This window comes from Leishmania martiniquensis, chromosome 15, assembly GCF_017916325.1.
Source record: "Leishmania martiniquensis isolate LSCM1 chromosome 15, whole genome shotgun sequence".
Lineage (NCBI taxonomy): Eukaryota > Euglenozoa > Kinetoplastea > Trypanosomatida > Trypanosomatidae > Leishmania > Leishmania martiniquensis.
The window spans coordinates 343,032-356,645 of NC_090150.1; the positions used below are offsets into that span (position 1 = coordinate 343,032).

A 13,614-nucleotide genomic window follows, 5' to 3' on the forward strand; every position below is an offset into this window, starting at 1 on the left:
CCAAAACGTAACACACGCATCCCCTCCATCTTTTATCCCCCTCCCTCCATCTCTCCTCCCTCATCTCCTCGAACCCTTTCCTTCTGCGTATGCTTGCACGCTTCGTTTTTGGTGCATCAACTCCAAAGTGCGCGAGTAGTGCGCACCTACAAGACGCTGTCACCACACACACACATATATATACACACATAAGCGAAGGCGTCGCCCCTTCCGCCGTATTGCAGCCTGCACAAAGTCGCGCGCATGTGCGTATGTGTGTCTCACGCATGCCCGCGACACCCCTCCCCCCTCCTATCGCCTCTCTCCGCAGGTCTGTATAGCCTCTATGTTGCCCATCCGAGCAGCTCTCGCCACGCCATTGACTGCGCCGTCGTTGCGCACGCCCGTCCGCAGATACCGTGGTGTGCACCGAGTCGCCCAACGTGCGATCAGTAGCACCCGGGTTGTGGATCATGTACGTATGCATGGCTCCGCTTCCGATGTGGCTAAAGTGCGGTGTACCCGCACCATGCAAGACCTGCACACCGCGCTTCTCGCCCTTGCCGATGCTGCAGCAGCGCCGCTCTCACCGCACCAAGGATCCTCGTCGCAAGAGGCAGGATCGGCGGCTTGGTCGTCATCGTCATCGACGGCGGCAGCAGCAGCAGACGCGCATACCGAAAAGCCGATGCCCGACCCGGCACCGGATTGCGGCAACAGCACTCGGTGTTCCACGCCACCCCCCTCGACGGAAGGCTTTTCGGTCGTCTCGTCCGCCGCGTCTCCAGCGCTGTGCAACGAGCGTCATCTCCTCCACCGCCTCCTCCTGCACCGTCGCGAAGGGCAGCGACGTGAACGCCACGCTGCCGCGCTGAACAAAGTCGGCGGCCCCCGCTTTCCTCCCCTCCCGTCCACACCGGAGACGGTGTCGGCGTCAACACCGGCCGCGTCCCGCGCAGCTGCGGCCGCGCCTTCTGCCTTCACGGGGGACTCGTGGTACCGCGCCTTCCAGCTGTTTAGCGAGGCAGTCCAGGAGCACCATGTGTCGCCAATGGCGCAACACTTCAATCTGCTCCTGTGTATTGCCCAGCAGCACGCACTGTGGGGTCGGATGGATGACGTAGAGGAATTTTGGGCGCGTCTGCTGTCTACTGTGCAACGACTGAGACGAGAAAAGATGCGCGAGAAGCGAAAGACCGAGCGAGCGATGTGGAGAAGCGGGGAGAGCGCTGGACGGCATAGGACGTCGCTGCCGCCATCGCCACAGGCACAAACAGCATCGATGAAACTGTCCTCCTCCATTGTCGCCCCAGCCCCTGCCACGGCAGCAACTGCTCTCACGCAGCAGATGGACGAGCTGGGTGAGATGGAGCAAGCCCTTATGCCCAACGCGCAGACGTATGAGCTGCTGATCAGTGGCGCACTGGCGCGAGGCGCCTGGTGTCGGGCTCTGGAATACTGTGGAACGCGCGCTTGCAGTGGTGTTGCGACAGTGACCGACGCCTCGGTGCGCCAGGTACTGCAGGTGTACATTCTGGCAGGGGCACCCGGCGCCGTCACGCACGCCGGTGCGTCCCCCCTTGCGGCGTCTGCATCAGCTTCCGCATCACATCGACTGAGGACGGATGAACGAGGACAGGCCCTCCGCGCGGCAGCGCAACTACAGCACCGCCGCAACTACGCCGCCAAGGGCGAGTCTGCAGAAGAGCCGCACTGGTCAGCTGCGCTGGACTTCTTCCGAAGACATTTACACCGAGTCTCCAGCATGCATACAGTGTGGTGCATGGCAACGATGCTAAGGCGGGCCAAACAGCCGGCGGAGCTGATGTATGTCATCAGAGAGGATTGTCAGCGCCTGGTGCAGGCGTCGATGCAAGCCCTTGCCGCTCACGCCTTGACGTCCGTTGAGAGAGCAGCGCTTTTGCGGATGCTCAAGATGCTGAGTGACGCGGCTTGCGAACTTGGTGATTGGAGCACAGCGCTGCAACTCCTGCGTGAGGTCGTGGAACTGCGCCTTCAGCTGCTCTTTGCGCACAGCGCATCACTGAGGCAGCTCTGGGGCGCGCCGCACCCGTCCAGAGAGGCGAGCATGTCGCTGGCCGCGGGCGCGGCCCCAGGCCTGCCGCTGCCTCACCCCACCGCTCGGCACCTAGCATCACCGGACCAGAGCGCGTCTGGGATCGATGACGATGATGTCGTCCTCGGTGAAGCGCAGCTCTCCCAGCATATTCTCAGTAGCGCCCTTCACACTCTACGGCGTGTGCGCCGCTACGCGCAGGTGATCGACGTGTACCGGAGTACCTCACACCTGCATACAGCACCCGTTCATCTGGCGGCGGGCGCGGCACGCGAGAGTGACAGTGACATCATGGTGTGGCGAAGCATGTGGACGCCTAGCGCTGTGGGCTACGTGGCGCAGGCAGCGCTGGCAGTCGGAGATTTGGATTTGCTTCTTGAGCTGTGCGGACTGACTGCACACGGAACACCGATGGGAAAAATCGACGCAACTGCGAGCCTGAGCATCCCTGCCGAGGTCTATGATGCCACCCTGCGTCTTATTCAGTATAACATCGTCCGGGAGCTCTGTGAGGCGGAGAGGGCGGTCGTGGAGCAAAGCACTGCCGCAGCAGCAGCAGCAAAGAGATGCGGCGGGCCGCAATGGGATGCCCTCTCGCAGCGCGTGTACAAGGCGTACCGCCAACGCGCCCTTCACGCACTCGCAGAGGAGGCCTCGCCGTTCCGCGCGTACCTCGAGCGCGTGTGCCATGTGTCCTCGAGCGGGGGCAACGATCACGCTGGCGTCGGAAGCAGCGCAACAGCCGAGCCTGCTGTCGCGCTGCCGGATACGCCAGTGCTCTCCTCCTCGCACAAGCCCCTCGTACAGCTTCTGGCGCAATCCCTCCAGGGCAGCGTCGATGCGCCGCCCGCCACCGCGGCCCTGCATCATCAGGCGCTGGAATACCTGCAACGCCTACGGCACCCCGACACACTGGCCTTTGCATTGGTCATGGACATCTTGCGTAGCCAAGCGCTGCAGTACCGCTCCTCTGACGCCGAAGCACAGTCGCTGCTTGCAGCAGTTCATCAGGTATTGGAGACCATTCTGGCAGAGCAGCGTATCGATCCCATCCCGCTGGTGTCAACGTCTATGAATCTCTCAGCTACACGCGGGGCCAACAGCGGCGGCGGCGGCAGCAGCAGCAGCAAGCGATCACAGCAGCCATCACGCTACTATTGCTGCCAGCCAGGCTCGACCTCCCTCGCCACGCCGAGCCCCAGTGCGGCAGAGGTTGGCTTGAAATTCACGCCAGCGCAGCGCATGTCTCTCTCCACGCTTACCGCTGCTGCCGTTCACATTAGCTTTGATGTTCTGGCGCGTGTGCAGCCACTGACGCTTCTGACATACATTCCAGCCTGTGTGGAATTGGCGTGGCTGCCAAGTGCCTCAGCGCCGGCAGAGCTGCAGCTTGCGCAGCAGGCCGTTGTGCAGTGGGCGGACGAGGAGTTCAAGAGAGGTTTCTTCCTCTTCGCCGAGCCTCACTTCGCCACCACGACGCATACGGAGGATGCTGCGGCTGGCCCTCTCCGTTGTAAAGGCACTGCTTCTCCGCGCCATGACGCGATGAACGCCAACCCGGTGGGGATTGAAGTAAGCGGGAGAAGCGCCGTCGCACACTTTGCGCGTCTGTACACGCATCTCTCCTCTCAGAGGGTCCGGATGCCGGGTGCGACGCTGCCGCTCGGCGTGGGATCGTCCACCGTGGCGGCGGCAAGTGTTGGCGGTGTGCTGGACGCCGCCGCTCAGCTTCTGATGCAGCTCCAGATGAGCAAATCAGGTCATTCGCCTATGGCAGCCATGTCTGCCTTCAAAGCAGCCCTGCAGTGCGCGTGGGCGGCGAGGACATCCCCTGCTCATGGCCCGCCACCTCTCAAGACGTCGGCACTGCATAATGCGGAGATGGAGGTCATCCTAGTCACTTCCCTCAACGCAGTCATGCAGCAAGTGGGTGCGTCCACGGTGGGCCGCTGGACCATGTGGGGCGACTGCGCTGACATGCTCATGGCCTACATTGATTCACCGCTCTCCCCAGCGAGGCAACGCGGGAGACAACTCGAGCGTACATCCGCGGCAGAGATGCAGCCGGCACCGCTGCCGCAGTCTCGCCCCGGCGCCCGGAGGCGAGCAGAGGCGACACACGAGACCATGCGAGTCCTCCACACATTCGTTCGCCTGTGCGATAAGGCTGAGGTGGGGTTTGTGGAGCGCGTGACGATAGACTGGCTGCTGCTCGGCGCCAAGAGTGCACGTGACGGAGCCCGAAACAGCAGCGCCGGGAGCGGCGAATGGGCTTGCCGTGACGATGAGGTAAAGGGCGCCACACGGCTTAGTGAGGCTGCGACGCCGGTGGAATACCTGCGGTGCGTATGTGAAAAGGCTTCCGAGCAGCTGCGACGTCCTCCATCGGCGCCGCACGAGCCCTTTTCCCCGCCCGAGTTGGAGTCGATGCAGATGGTGTTGAGTGCCTTGACGTGGGCGTGTCGACGGCGGGTAAAGCCCCTCGTGCGCCAATTGTATCGGACTCTGGCTCCATGGCTTGACACACTCCTTCGTGTTGCCGCCCCGTCGTCGCCTTCTTCGCTAACAGATCGTGCGGAGTCTGTCGGCGACGGTGCTTCGGTAGAGAGGGAGACGCTCCATCAGCAGCTGAGCCGCCTGCGAGAGGCGGCGCTTGCTGCGATCATGGCGGCAGCGCAGTGCCTCTCAAGCGGGACTCGTGTGGAGGTGCTGCAAGATTGGGAGATGCAGCTCCGTGCGCTGCGGCAGCTGACGAGTGCGGGAAGTGTTTTAGCCGAACTATCCGACTTCGATGGTCGTCGGAAGGCGGCAACTCTCATTGACAGCATTGCTGCAGTCGCGGTTAAGCTGCAGCGAACCTGGTGCTACCTCTTGGTCGAGCTAGCCCTCGACACTCACCGAGCGCTTGGTGCGGCGCACCAGCGGAGAAGCGCATCATCATCGTCGCCGTCTCTGCAGCTGCCGGCAGTCGTCCTCAAGCGCAGGAAAGATGTGGAAGATGCTGCGGAGTCGTTTGCGGCGTGGTGCATGGCGGAACTGCTTCCACGGCTGGTCATCTCCTGCTTGCGCGCCTGTGTGGAGCACGAGACGCGTAGCGGTACCACACCCACGACGACTCCGCCACCTCGCGTCCCGTCCTCGTGGCCACGCGACCTCGTCACGGCAGCACTGCACAAGGTGATGGAAGCCGTTTGGAATGTGGACTTCGCTGCCTTTGTATGGCACGAGGACTTGCGCGCGCGTGAAGGTGTCGATGACGACGGCGCGCGCGCGCAAGTGCTGGCACGACTGCGCACCCGCGGCTATCACGCCCTCAGCATGGAACTCTGCTGGCCCCATCCGGACGGCGCGTCACAGCACCTGGCGCGTCACCTGCACATTTGGATCCTGCTCACTGCTCACAGCGCCCCCACACGGACGGCGGTGATAGAACTTTGTCGAGACCTGACTAGCCTCGACGCGTGTCACGGAATGCAGCGTGCCCTGACGAATCGGGTGACTGAATCGAGCACATGCGTGGGTGATTGCTCCACTACCTCTGCCTCGCCGCCGGTGATGCCGTTCTTGCTTTTTTTTGTACACGAGGTGGATACACTCACTGAAGCGTACGTCGCTGAAGCTCTCTCTTCTGCCAGGTGTACCAGCTCTGCTGCGTCTGCTGATCCCATCGTCAAGGACTCCTCATCGCATGCAGTGGAACTAGCGCGGATGGCAGACGTCCGCACCGCCATGGAGCACCTGACGAAGCCCTTTGGGCACTACACACCATCGGTGCTGCGCGTCGTGCAACAGGCGGCGCAGTGGGTATTGTACCTCATTCTCTGCGAAGGTGCGGAAGACGGGGAGGGCCTTGGAGGGGTCACGGAGGCGGCTCGCAAGCACGCGGCTCCACCGGTGCCGACGGTAGCCCAGACACCGCGAGCCGCCGACCTCATAGTCACGGGGCGTGCTGGCCTTTCTTTTGGGCTACTGCTGCGCCGGTGCCTGGCATGGGCGGGGCAGACGCACGCCTACCAAGCCCTCTTGCGTGTGGTCGAGGAAGCGGCGCATGAGGCGCTGCGGGAGCCAGAGGCGGTCGTCTGTGTGTTCCGCTACATGGAGCGGCTAGGCCGTGCCGCAGAGGCCGTGGATGTGGCGACGAGAAAAAGCGAGGCCACTATTCACAGCAACAGCCGTCTCTGCAGCAGTCGCCGCACAGTGGAAACGTTTCTGAACTTTTACATGAGTTCCAACCTGCTGCGCCGTGCTGCGCCAGTGAATGAGCAGGTATGTCTCGCTGCTCTGCTCGCATGCGCCGCGAACACGCGCAGAGGCGACACTGTCGTGTCGCCACCCTCTGCCGCCCTGCTCACATTGCTCACCGCCTTTCCCCACGTCGTCTCAGACCACCTTGTCACCGAGTGGCAGCAAGGTCGCCTCTCCCCGCATCAGTCCCATGTGCTGACGGAGTGGACGCTGCGGCTTGTGTGGGAAGGGGTGCCCATTTCGCCGATAGAAGGGAGCACCGTCTCCCTGACGCGCTACGGAGCCGTTACTGTGGCAGCCGCTGGTGGCGACGCCAGCGTCACCGTTTCCGCACCAATCCCGCTACGAAGGGCTTCCATGCAGTGGCTGATCGCGACATGTGGCACCATCGCGCCGACGACGCTACGGGGCGAGGGGAATGACGGGTCGGAGTTACCTGGTCGTGACGGGCGTCATCGCTCACCACAGCCACCTGCTGCTGTCGAGCGCATCGCCACCCTCGTGGCAGCTCTGGACAGGTCGGGCGAGCGCTTTGCCTCACGTGTGGATGTGGTGCCCCTCTCACCCGTCGCAGAAACGGCATCACCACACGACACCCACACAAGTGCGTTACCGAGAGAGAGACCGGCGAGCGAGCCGATGCCGGGCCATCCGTCCGCCTGCTCTCCCTCCTCTGTCTCTGATATCGTCCGCAACGTCCTCCACCATCTTTCCACCCGACACGCCGTTCAGCAGCTGTTGCATCGCTACCGAAGCCCCAGCGATACAGTGTGTCCACCGGTTCGGGTAGCGGATATGGAAGCGGATGTCCTCGTGCAAGCGCTACCAGCTGATGCGCGCAGTAGCGCTAAAGCAACCTTGCGAGGGGGGGCTCACCCTGTCTCCTACGAACGGGAGTCGGCACGTGGAGCTTCGATGCGGGTGGCAAGAAGCCACGCTATCCTGTCGTCGCAGGCAAACCCAGCAGCCAGTGACGAAGGGGGAGCGCATCTGGAAAGCTGGCTGGACGCGTCCATCGCGAGCCTGACAGCTCTGCCAGCGGGCCTCGCACCGCCCCCGACGCCTCTTCCAGCGCTACTGCAGCACCCAGCGCAGACCGAAGCTCCCACATGGAGCGCGCTTTACACACAGCTACTATCCGTGGCCAAGAACGTGCGCCCATGTTCTGGGGAAAGGCCTCGCGGTGCAGCACGTGCCTCAGACAGTAAGCATAGTCGCGACAACCTCGACGCCTACGTCCGGCGTCGCTCGACCATGCTGCGCCCTGTGCTGCTGCGTTTGATGGCCAATCTGTCTGGCGCTTCCAGCGCAGACGATGACGTCACGTCGTGTGTGTGCTCACTGCTACTTGTGTCCTATGTTCTCGTCCCACTATACTCACTGCAGCCGCGGCTGTCTGTAGTGGAGGTGTTGGCAACGGTGCGTCGAGAGTTATGGGGGCTTGTCCTCACCTCTAGCGGTGCGAGCGAAGGTGTCAAGTGTGCTCTGCACGCATCAGGACACAATCCTCGCACCTCTTACATCGTCATGGCTCAGTACTGTGTGCGGCCGTTGATGCTCGATGCGCTTGCACAGCTCCGTCTCTCCACTTCTGCCAGCAGTGAGGCCGGGGTAGCGGCATTCGAGGCAGTCGCATCTTTGCTTCTTCTTTTGCACCACATGAGCGCAGAGGTTGCGCGCATCCGATTGTATTCCGCCTCCTTGGCAGATAAGGCGGCGGCGTCCGCATCTCAGACCAGCATGGCTCCCGCAGCGAATGCCGTACACGCCCTGCGGCAGACCGCACGGGAGCTGCTCCATCTCGCCGGTCAAGAGCTTTTTGACCTCCACATCAGCTGTAGCTGGAGCGCATCGTCTTCGCCGCGGCCACTGCAGACGCTGTACAGACGGCTTGCGCGTGCCTGGATGCAAGCAGGGATCTTGCTCGGCGACGCGCGCTCGCTCTTGTGGGGTGGCCAGCGTCTCGCCTCCTGGGCTCTGCGAAGGCAGCAGGAGGCGTCAGCGTCGGCGCTGACCTCGGAGAGGAACGGCACTGTTTCAGCCATTACCGCACAGTCCAGCGACGCGGCGGCAATCGGCGCCGCTTCAGAGTGGCTGCGCGTGCTACCTGTGGCCGTGTTAGTGGCAGCGGTCTGCAGCTCCGCCCGCTGCAGTAGCACAGGGATTAACGAGGCGCTGTACTCGCTTGCTGCGGCGCTGCCCCTTCTTCACGGCGCCAGCGTCTCTGCGATCGGCAGCCATGACAACAGCGATGCAGTGGCGGCAGACCAGTATGTCAACTTGTGCCGCCACTGGCAGCAACTGCTGCAGGAGTACGCGGCCGAGGCGGCCAGTGGGCATCGTGATGGCCGGCCGCAGCGCTGGCTTTCATGTCATGGCCCGCTCGCCCTCATCCTCCACGGAGGTGTCCCCTCCGATGTGGCCCCGGCACTTGTCGAAGTGGTGCGACGGCAGGTCGAGGAGTGCCTCTCAGGCCCAGCGAACTCATATCCGTCGCCGACGCTGCAGCGGCTCACACCCGAGTTTGCCGCCCCCTACGCCATGGCCTCAGCGCTCCAATGCAGTGGCAGCGGCGGCGGTGGCGGCCGCATCGGCCATGCCACCATCGACGCCGCTGCCCTTCGCGCAGCGTTCCGTTGTGTGCGGGACGCCAGTGAAGGCGACATGCGAGCCGCTATGAGACTGGAGGCGGCAAAGCGCACTCCTGTCGGCGAGTCCGCCCTCCCACTGTGGGCGGTAAAGGCAGTCACAGTTCAGGCCGCATGGCATCTCATTCATCGCGCAGCGCTTCAGGAGCGTCAGCGGTGCGGCTCAGTGGGCGGTCCTGCCTCCCCGTCGGGGTCTTTGGTGCCGCTTGCGGCCTGGCGCGAGTACGTGCTGAATCTCCATCCGGTAGTGCCACACACTGTACACTTTGTGCCGGCAGCCGTGACGGAGGTGCTCATGCTACGCAGCTGCACTACGTGGGCAGAAGGACTGGCTGTGCTCGAGCACTCGCTAGGGACGCTGCATCGCTCAGGCGCCACGCCTGTGCAGCAGTACTTGGCGCAGCTCTTGCTGGAGCGGGTGCGGCGCACGGAGAGGTGCATGGGAGGGTACACGGCGGTTGATGGGAAAGAGGAGGAGCGTCATTTCTGTGCCGGGCTGGAGACGTACAGGTACACGGCCCAGCAGCAAGCGCGGCCTACCAACGAAGCAGCGAGCGGCGGAAAGGGGCTGGCATTTCGGCGCTGGTGTCTGTGGTCGCAGCACATGGCACAGCACTCCACCCACGGTACAGCAGCCCTCGTGTGCCGCATCGTAGATCTCCTGCTCGTGCATCACGTGCAGACCGCTCGCGCCCCGACGCGCGACGGCAGCACTCGTTCGGCCTCTGCGCTTTCAAAGTACACTCTCATGGAGGCTCTGCGCTGCGGCGTTCACGACCCTGTCTTGACCCGCGCTCTTTTCCGTCTCTTTTGGGACGAGCAGTACCCCCGCGTCGAGGGCGCCCACGCGTTCCTGTCGGCGCTGCGGGCCGCCAAGCTGGCGCGGAGCGAGGAACTTGCACTGGAGGCGATGCTAACGTATTTATGGGTCTCCACCCCGAAGACGGCTACCACGCAGCGGGCAACAGAGTGGACTTGGCGTGTTCTGCAGATCATTGACGTCTGTGCAGCGCGTGCCACCACACCAGGCGCACACGCAGTCTCCTCCCTCTCCTCCCCTCTCTCTTCGTGGCAGCAGCTCAAGTTGGCCGCGAAGTCGGCGGCAGAGCTTCAGGGACCATGGCACCGCTTCTCTGTCGAGGCACACCGTGCAACGTGGAAGTCGTGGGTGGTGCTGTGCCGCCTGCAGGTGGTGCCCAAGGACGTGGCGCTCTGCATCGTTCAGCTATTCAAGCAGTACGACCTCCTTACCGAGGTCGAGGAGCTCATGGTGACCACGTGCTATAGGGCGTGACGGCGCCGCAAGTGGTGAGGTGTACGGATGTTGGTGGCCGTCGCGGGGATGCTGAAGCAAAGGAGTGGAGCGCAGCGTCGTTGTCGTGCGAGAGGCACGTGCGGGGTGAGCGTCACGGTGACGCGCCGGCACACCGAGAAGCACCGTCGCCACCCCACCGTCGTGACAGCCCGCCGTCCGTACAGTGATGTATGCCCGGGTGGTACGAGTCCCCCTTCGACACACCGTTGGCCGTTTGATTTTGCTTTCTTTTGTGTGTGGGGGGGGGAGGGGAGAGGGGAGGCGTGTTTGAGTGCGCATTCTTTACAAAGACGTGGAATAGAGACGCGTGTTTCACCGGCTTCACCACCACAGCAACGCCTCTGCTCCTGTTCATATGGCTCTCATGCGTGTCTGTGGGCGGACCGGAGGGGGGAGACCTCTGCTGCACCGCCCTCTTCCCAAGAGCGGGGGGAGGCGTTTCGGGGTGACAGTGGAAGGACTCTCCTGAAAAAAAAAGGTGGTGCAGGCGGCGTCCAGCACGACAGCGCCCCCATGATGCGCGACTCATCTCTTACGCGTCATATATGCATATATCCCCTCCTTACTTGCTGGCGGCCACTTTTGAAGCGGTCGGGGATTCGCGCGGCTGTCAGTTTGCGCGCAGACAGACGCTCGCAGGCTCACGCCGGCCTTACTCTTTCTCCGCCGATGTTACGCCGTGCGTCCCGTCTGCTTGGCTCCACGAATCGTTACACAGACGGATCTGGGCGTGCACTGGACTCCAACTTCATTCCCCGTGGCCTCTATGACCAGACGATTAGCAACCGCGCCTACCCCGTGCGAGGTGAGAACTGGCAGCCGGTAGTAGCTGGAAAGCCGTCTCCGCACAAGGGTAGTGTCATCATATCCGGCGCTGGCGTCATCGGCCTCACCTTGTCGGCCCAGTTCGCGCTGCGTGGATGGCACGCAACAGTAATCGAGTGCAGCCCACCCCTCCAGTCGGTGAAGGATGAGCCGATGCCCGCTGCGTCCACTGAAACGCTGGACCCCTCCGTTAGCCCCACGGCGTCACCCCTTCCACTTTTTCTCCAGCCCTATCGCGGTCCTCTCGTGCGCCCGCACTTCGGCGCGGCATCTGCGCGAAGCAGCAGCGGCAGCACTGGCAACCGTGATGCTGACGGCTCAGCGGCTGTCTCTTCGCCTTCCAGCTTGGCAGAGCCGTCCCCTCCATCGCGGTTCAGTCCATTCATCGAGCTGCAGTACGCGCTGGTGACGCGCCGCGCCTTGGACGCACTAGAGGTGGCGGGGGTTCGACTCCACGCTATCCGTCATTTAGGCGTGAAGGTGCGCGGCGTGATGGACCACCCCGGGGCCTATAACAGCTGGATCTCCACCGGGCTCACCGAGCACCACCCGTTTGCGGTCAACATGCTCTCCATGGATTTGTTCCAGCTGCGTCGACTGCTTGAGAGACATGTGGCTGACCGTCTTCCGTCTGAAAACCTTCAAGTCTTTTACGAGCACGTCATCGATGCAGTCTACCCTCTGCGCCAGCAGCTGGTGGTGCGTCCGTGGGAGATCAGCGGTGTGGCGAAACAGTGGGCGGCGACGGAGTCCTCCGTCAGCTCTGCGACGTCGTCCGCTTCGGAGGTGGATCGTACCGCGCAGATTGTCGCCGAGGCCCTCCGACCTCGGCGCAAGCTGCACACGAGCCTCACCATCAGCTCCCGGCAATGGGAGAAGAAGTTCGCACACGACGCTGTGAGCTATGACTTGCTGGTGTCAGCCGAAGGTGTCAACTCACACTTGCGGGACCTCATGGATGTGGAGGGGTTCGCGGCGGATGTGGACATGGGTGTTCGCTGGTGCCTCCTCCGTAGCGAACAGCTCAGTCACGAGCACGTGCACCGCTGGCTGCACCGTCGCCGCACGGCGGCCATCACCTCGGCGCACTCCTACCACGTCCAGACGGCACACCAGGTCCCTCTGACCCTCGCCTTTCCGCGGGTCGAGGGGAGCAATCTCTTCTCTGTCATGGTGTACGCTCCGCGGGGTGAGTTGGCGGGCCTCGACGACGTCGAGATGCTGCGGCACTACTTGCCAGATCTCGCCTCTTCCTCCTCGTCTTCACTGGCGGCCGAGTTGCGCTCGTTCTCTGCCGACGCACAGCCCTACCCCACCGTCTACTGCGAGCAGCTGCACAACACAGTGGGGCTTCCCTCCGCGGTGTTGGTGGGCGATGCAGCGCACACGTGTAATCCATTCTGGATGCAGAGCCTCGCCCTGGGCCTCGAGGATGGCGCGAGCCTTCTGAATCAGGTGGAAGCCTACTCCCGACACTTCTACGACGCCGTGAAGCAGTACAGCGACGAGCGTGGCAGCGGCGGCGACGCGCTGCGTGAGCTGACGGACAGATGCCTCTACTACGAACGCCGGAAGCACGTGAACCCTCTCCTCCGCTTACGAAATTGGTACCAGCACTTCATGAATGTCTACCTGCCGCGTAGATGGAACACGCTCTACGAAGGCTCTGTCAACCACCTCTACTCACGCAGCATCGAGGATATGCTGAACAGCCGCGGGTACACCTCGTACGACTACGCCGAGAAGCAGCAGGTGAAGCATCGCCGGTTTTACCACTTTGGACGCTTGTACACGTGAAAGAGCGAGAGGAGAGAGGGAGGGAGGGAGGGAGGCGCCTGTGCATGGACTCTCGCTCGCCTCCCCCTTTTTTCTTTGCTTGCCAACTCGTTGTTGTCTCAGCCGCGCACCCGAGGGGGGAGACTCGTGGCTCAAAGAAAAAGAGAGGAGGCTCGTCCGATGGCTTGTTGCTGTCGTTGTCGCCATCACGGGTGAGTGGGGCGGGGGAGCTCGAAGCGCAGTCGAATCGGGACTTTTTGTTGCTGCAGCGCCTCTTCCCTTTTCAGCCGGTGCCTCTCCGAGGGTGGACGAGAAAGAGCCCAGCCCGGCGCGTGGTCCCATTCGATGGCGGGGCGGTTTCTCTCCTGAACAACCCCGGCTTGAGCCGCCGTGGAGCAGCAGGGAGGGGAGGGGGGCAGATGGGCTGTGGTGGTCTTCGTGGAGCTGCAGCAAGCACGTTCGATTCGGGGCGGACTCGTCTCAGAGACGAGAGAAAGGCGCCTCTGTGTCCCTCTCCCTTTCGGGGGCTCTGACAGAAGCCTCTCTTCGTCTGTTGCGCGCGCGGTGCGGATGACTCGATCATATCGTCAAAGCCGTTTAGACACACATCCATGCACAGCCTCGCAGCGGTGTGTGGAGAGGAGGGGTGCGAAGAGCGGCACGCTGTGGTTCACGGTTGCCAAACGCACTGCCCTCTCCCTCCCCCACACCACCGCCCTTTCTTCTTCACTCACCGGAAGCGTTCACCT

At 63.0% G+C, this 13,614-nt stretch overlaps 2 protein-coding genes across 2 annotated transcripts; both read left to right on the forward strand.

Moving 5' to 3' along the window:
• Window positions 1-667: 667 nt before the first annotated feature.
• On the forward strand, window positions 668-10,243 carry LSCM1_06909 (uncharacterized protein; the record flags this gene model as incomplete). Its single annotated transcript, XM_067324310.1, has 1 exon — window positions 668-10,243. The coding sequence occupies one exon, from the start codon at window positions 668-670 to the stop codon at window positions 10,241-10,243; it is 9,576 nt and encodes a 3,191-aa protein (XP_067179981.1).
• A 690-nt stretch (window positions 10,244-10,933) lies between these two features.
• Window positions 10,934-12,886, forward strand: LSCM1_06910 (uncharacterized protein; the record flags this gene model as incomplete). Its single annotated transcript, XM_067324311.1, has 1 exon — window positions 10,934-12,886. One exon carries the CDS (start codon window positions 10,934-10,936, stop codon window positions 12,884-12,886), a length of 1,953 nt encoding a protein of 650 aa, XP_067179982.1.
• Window positions 12,887-13,614: the final 728 nt, after the last annotated feature.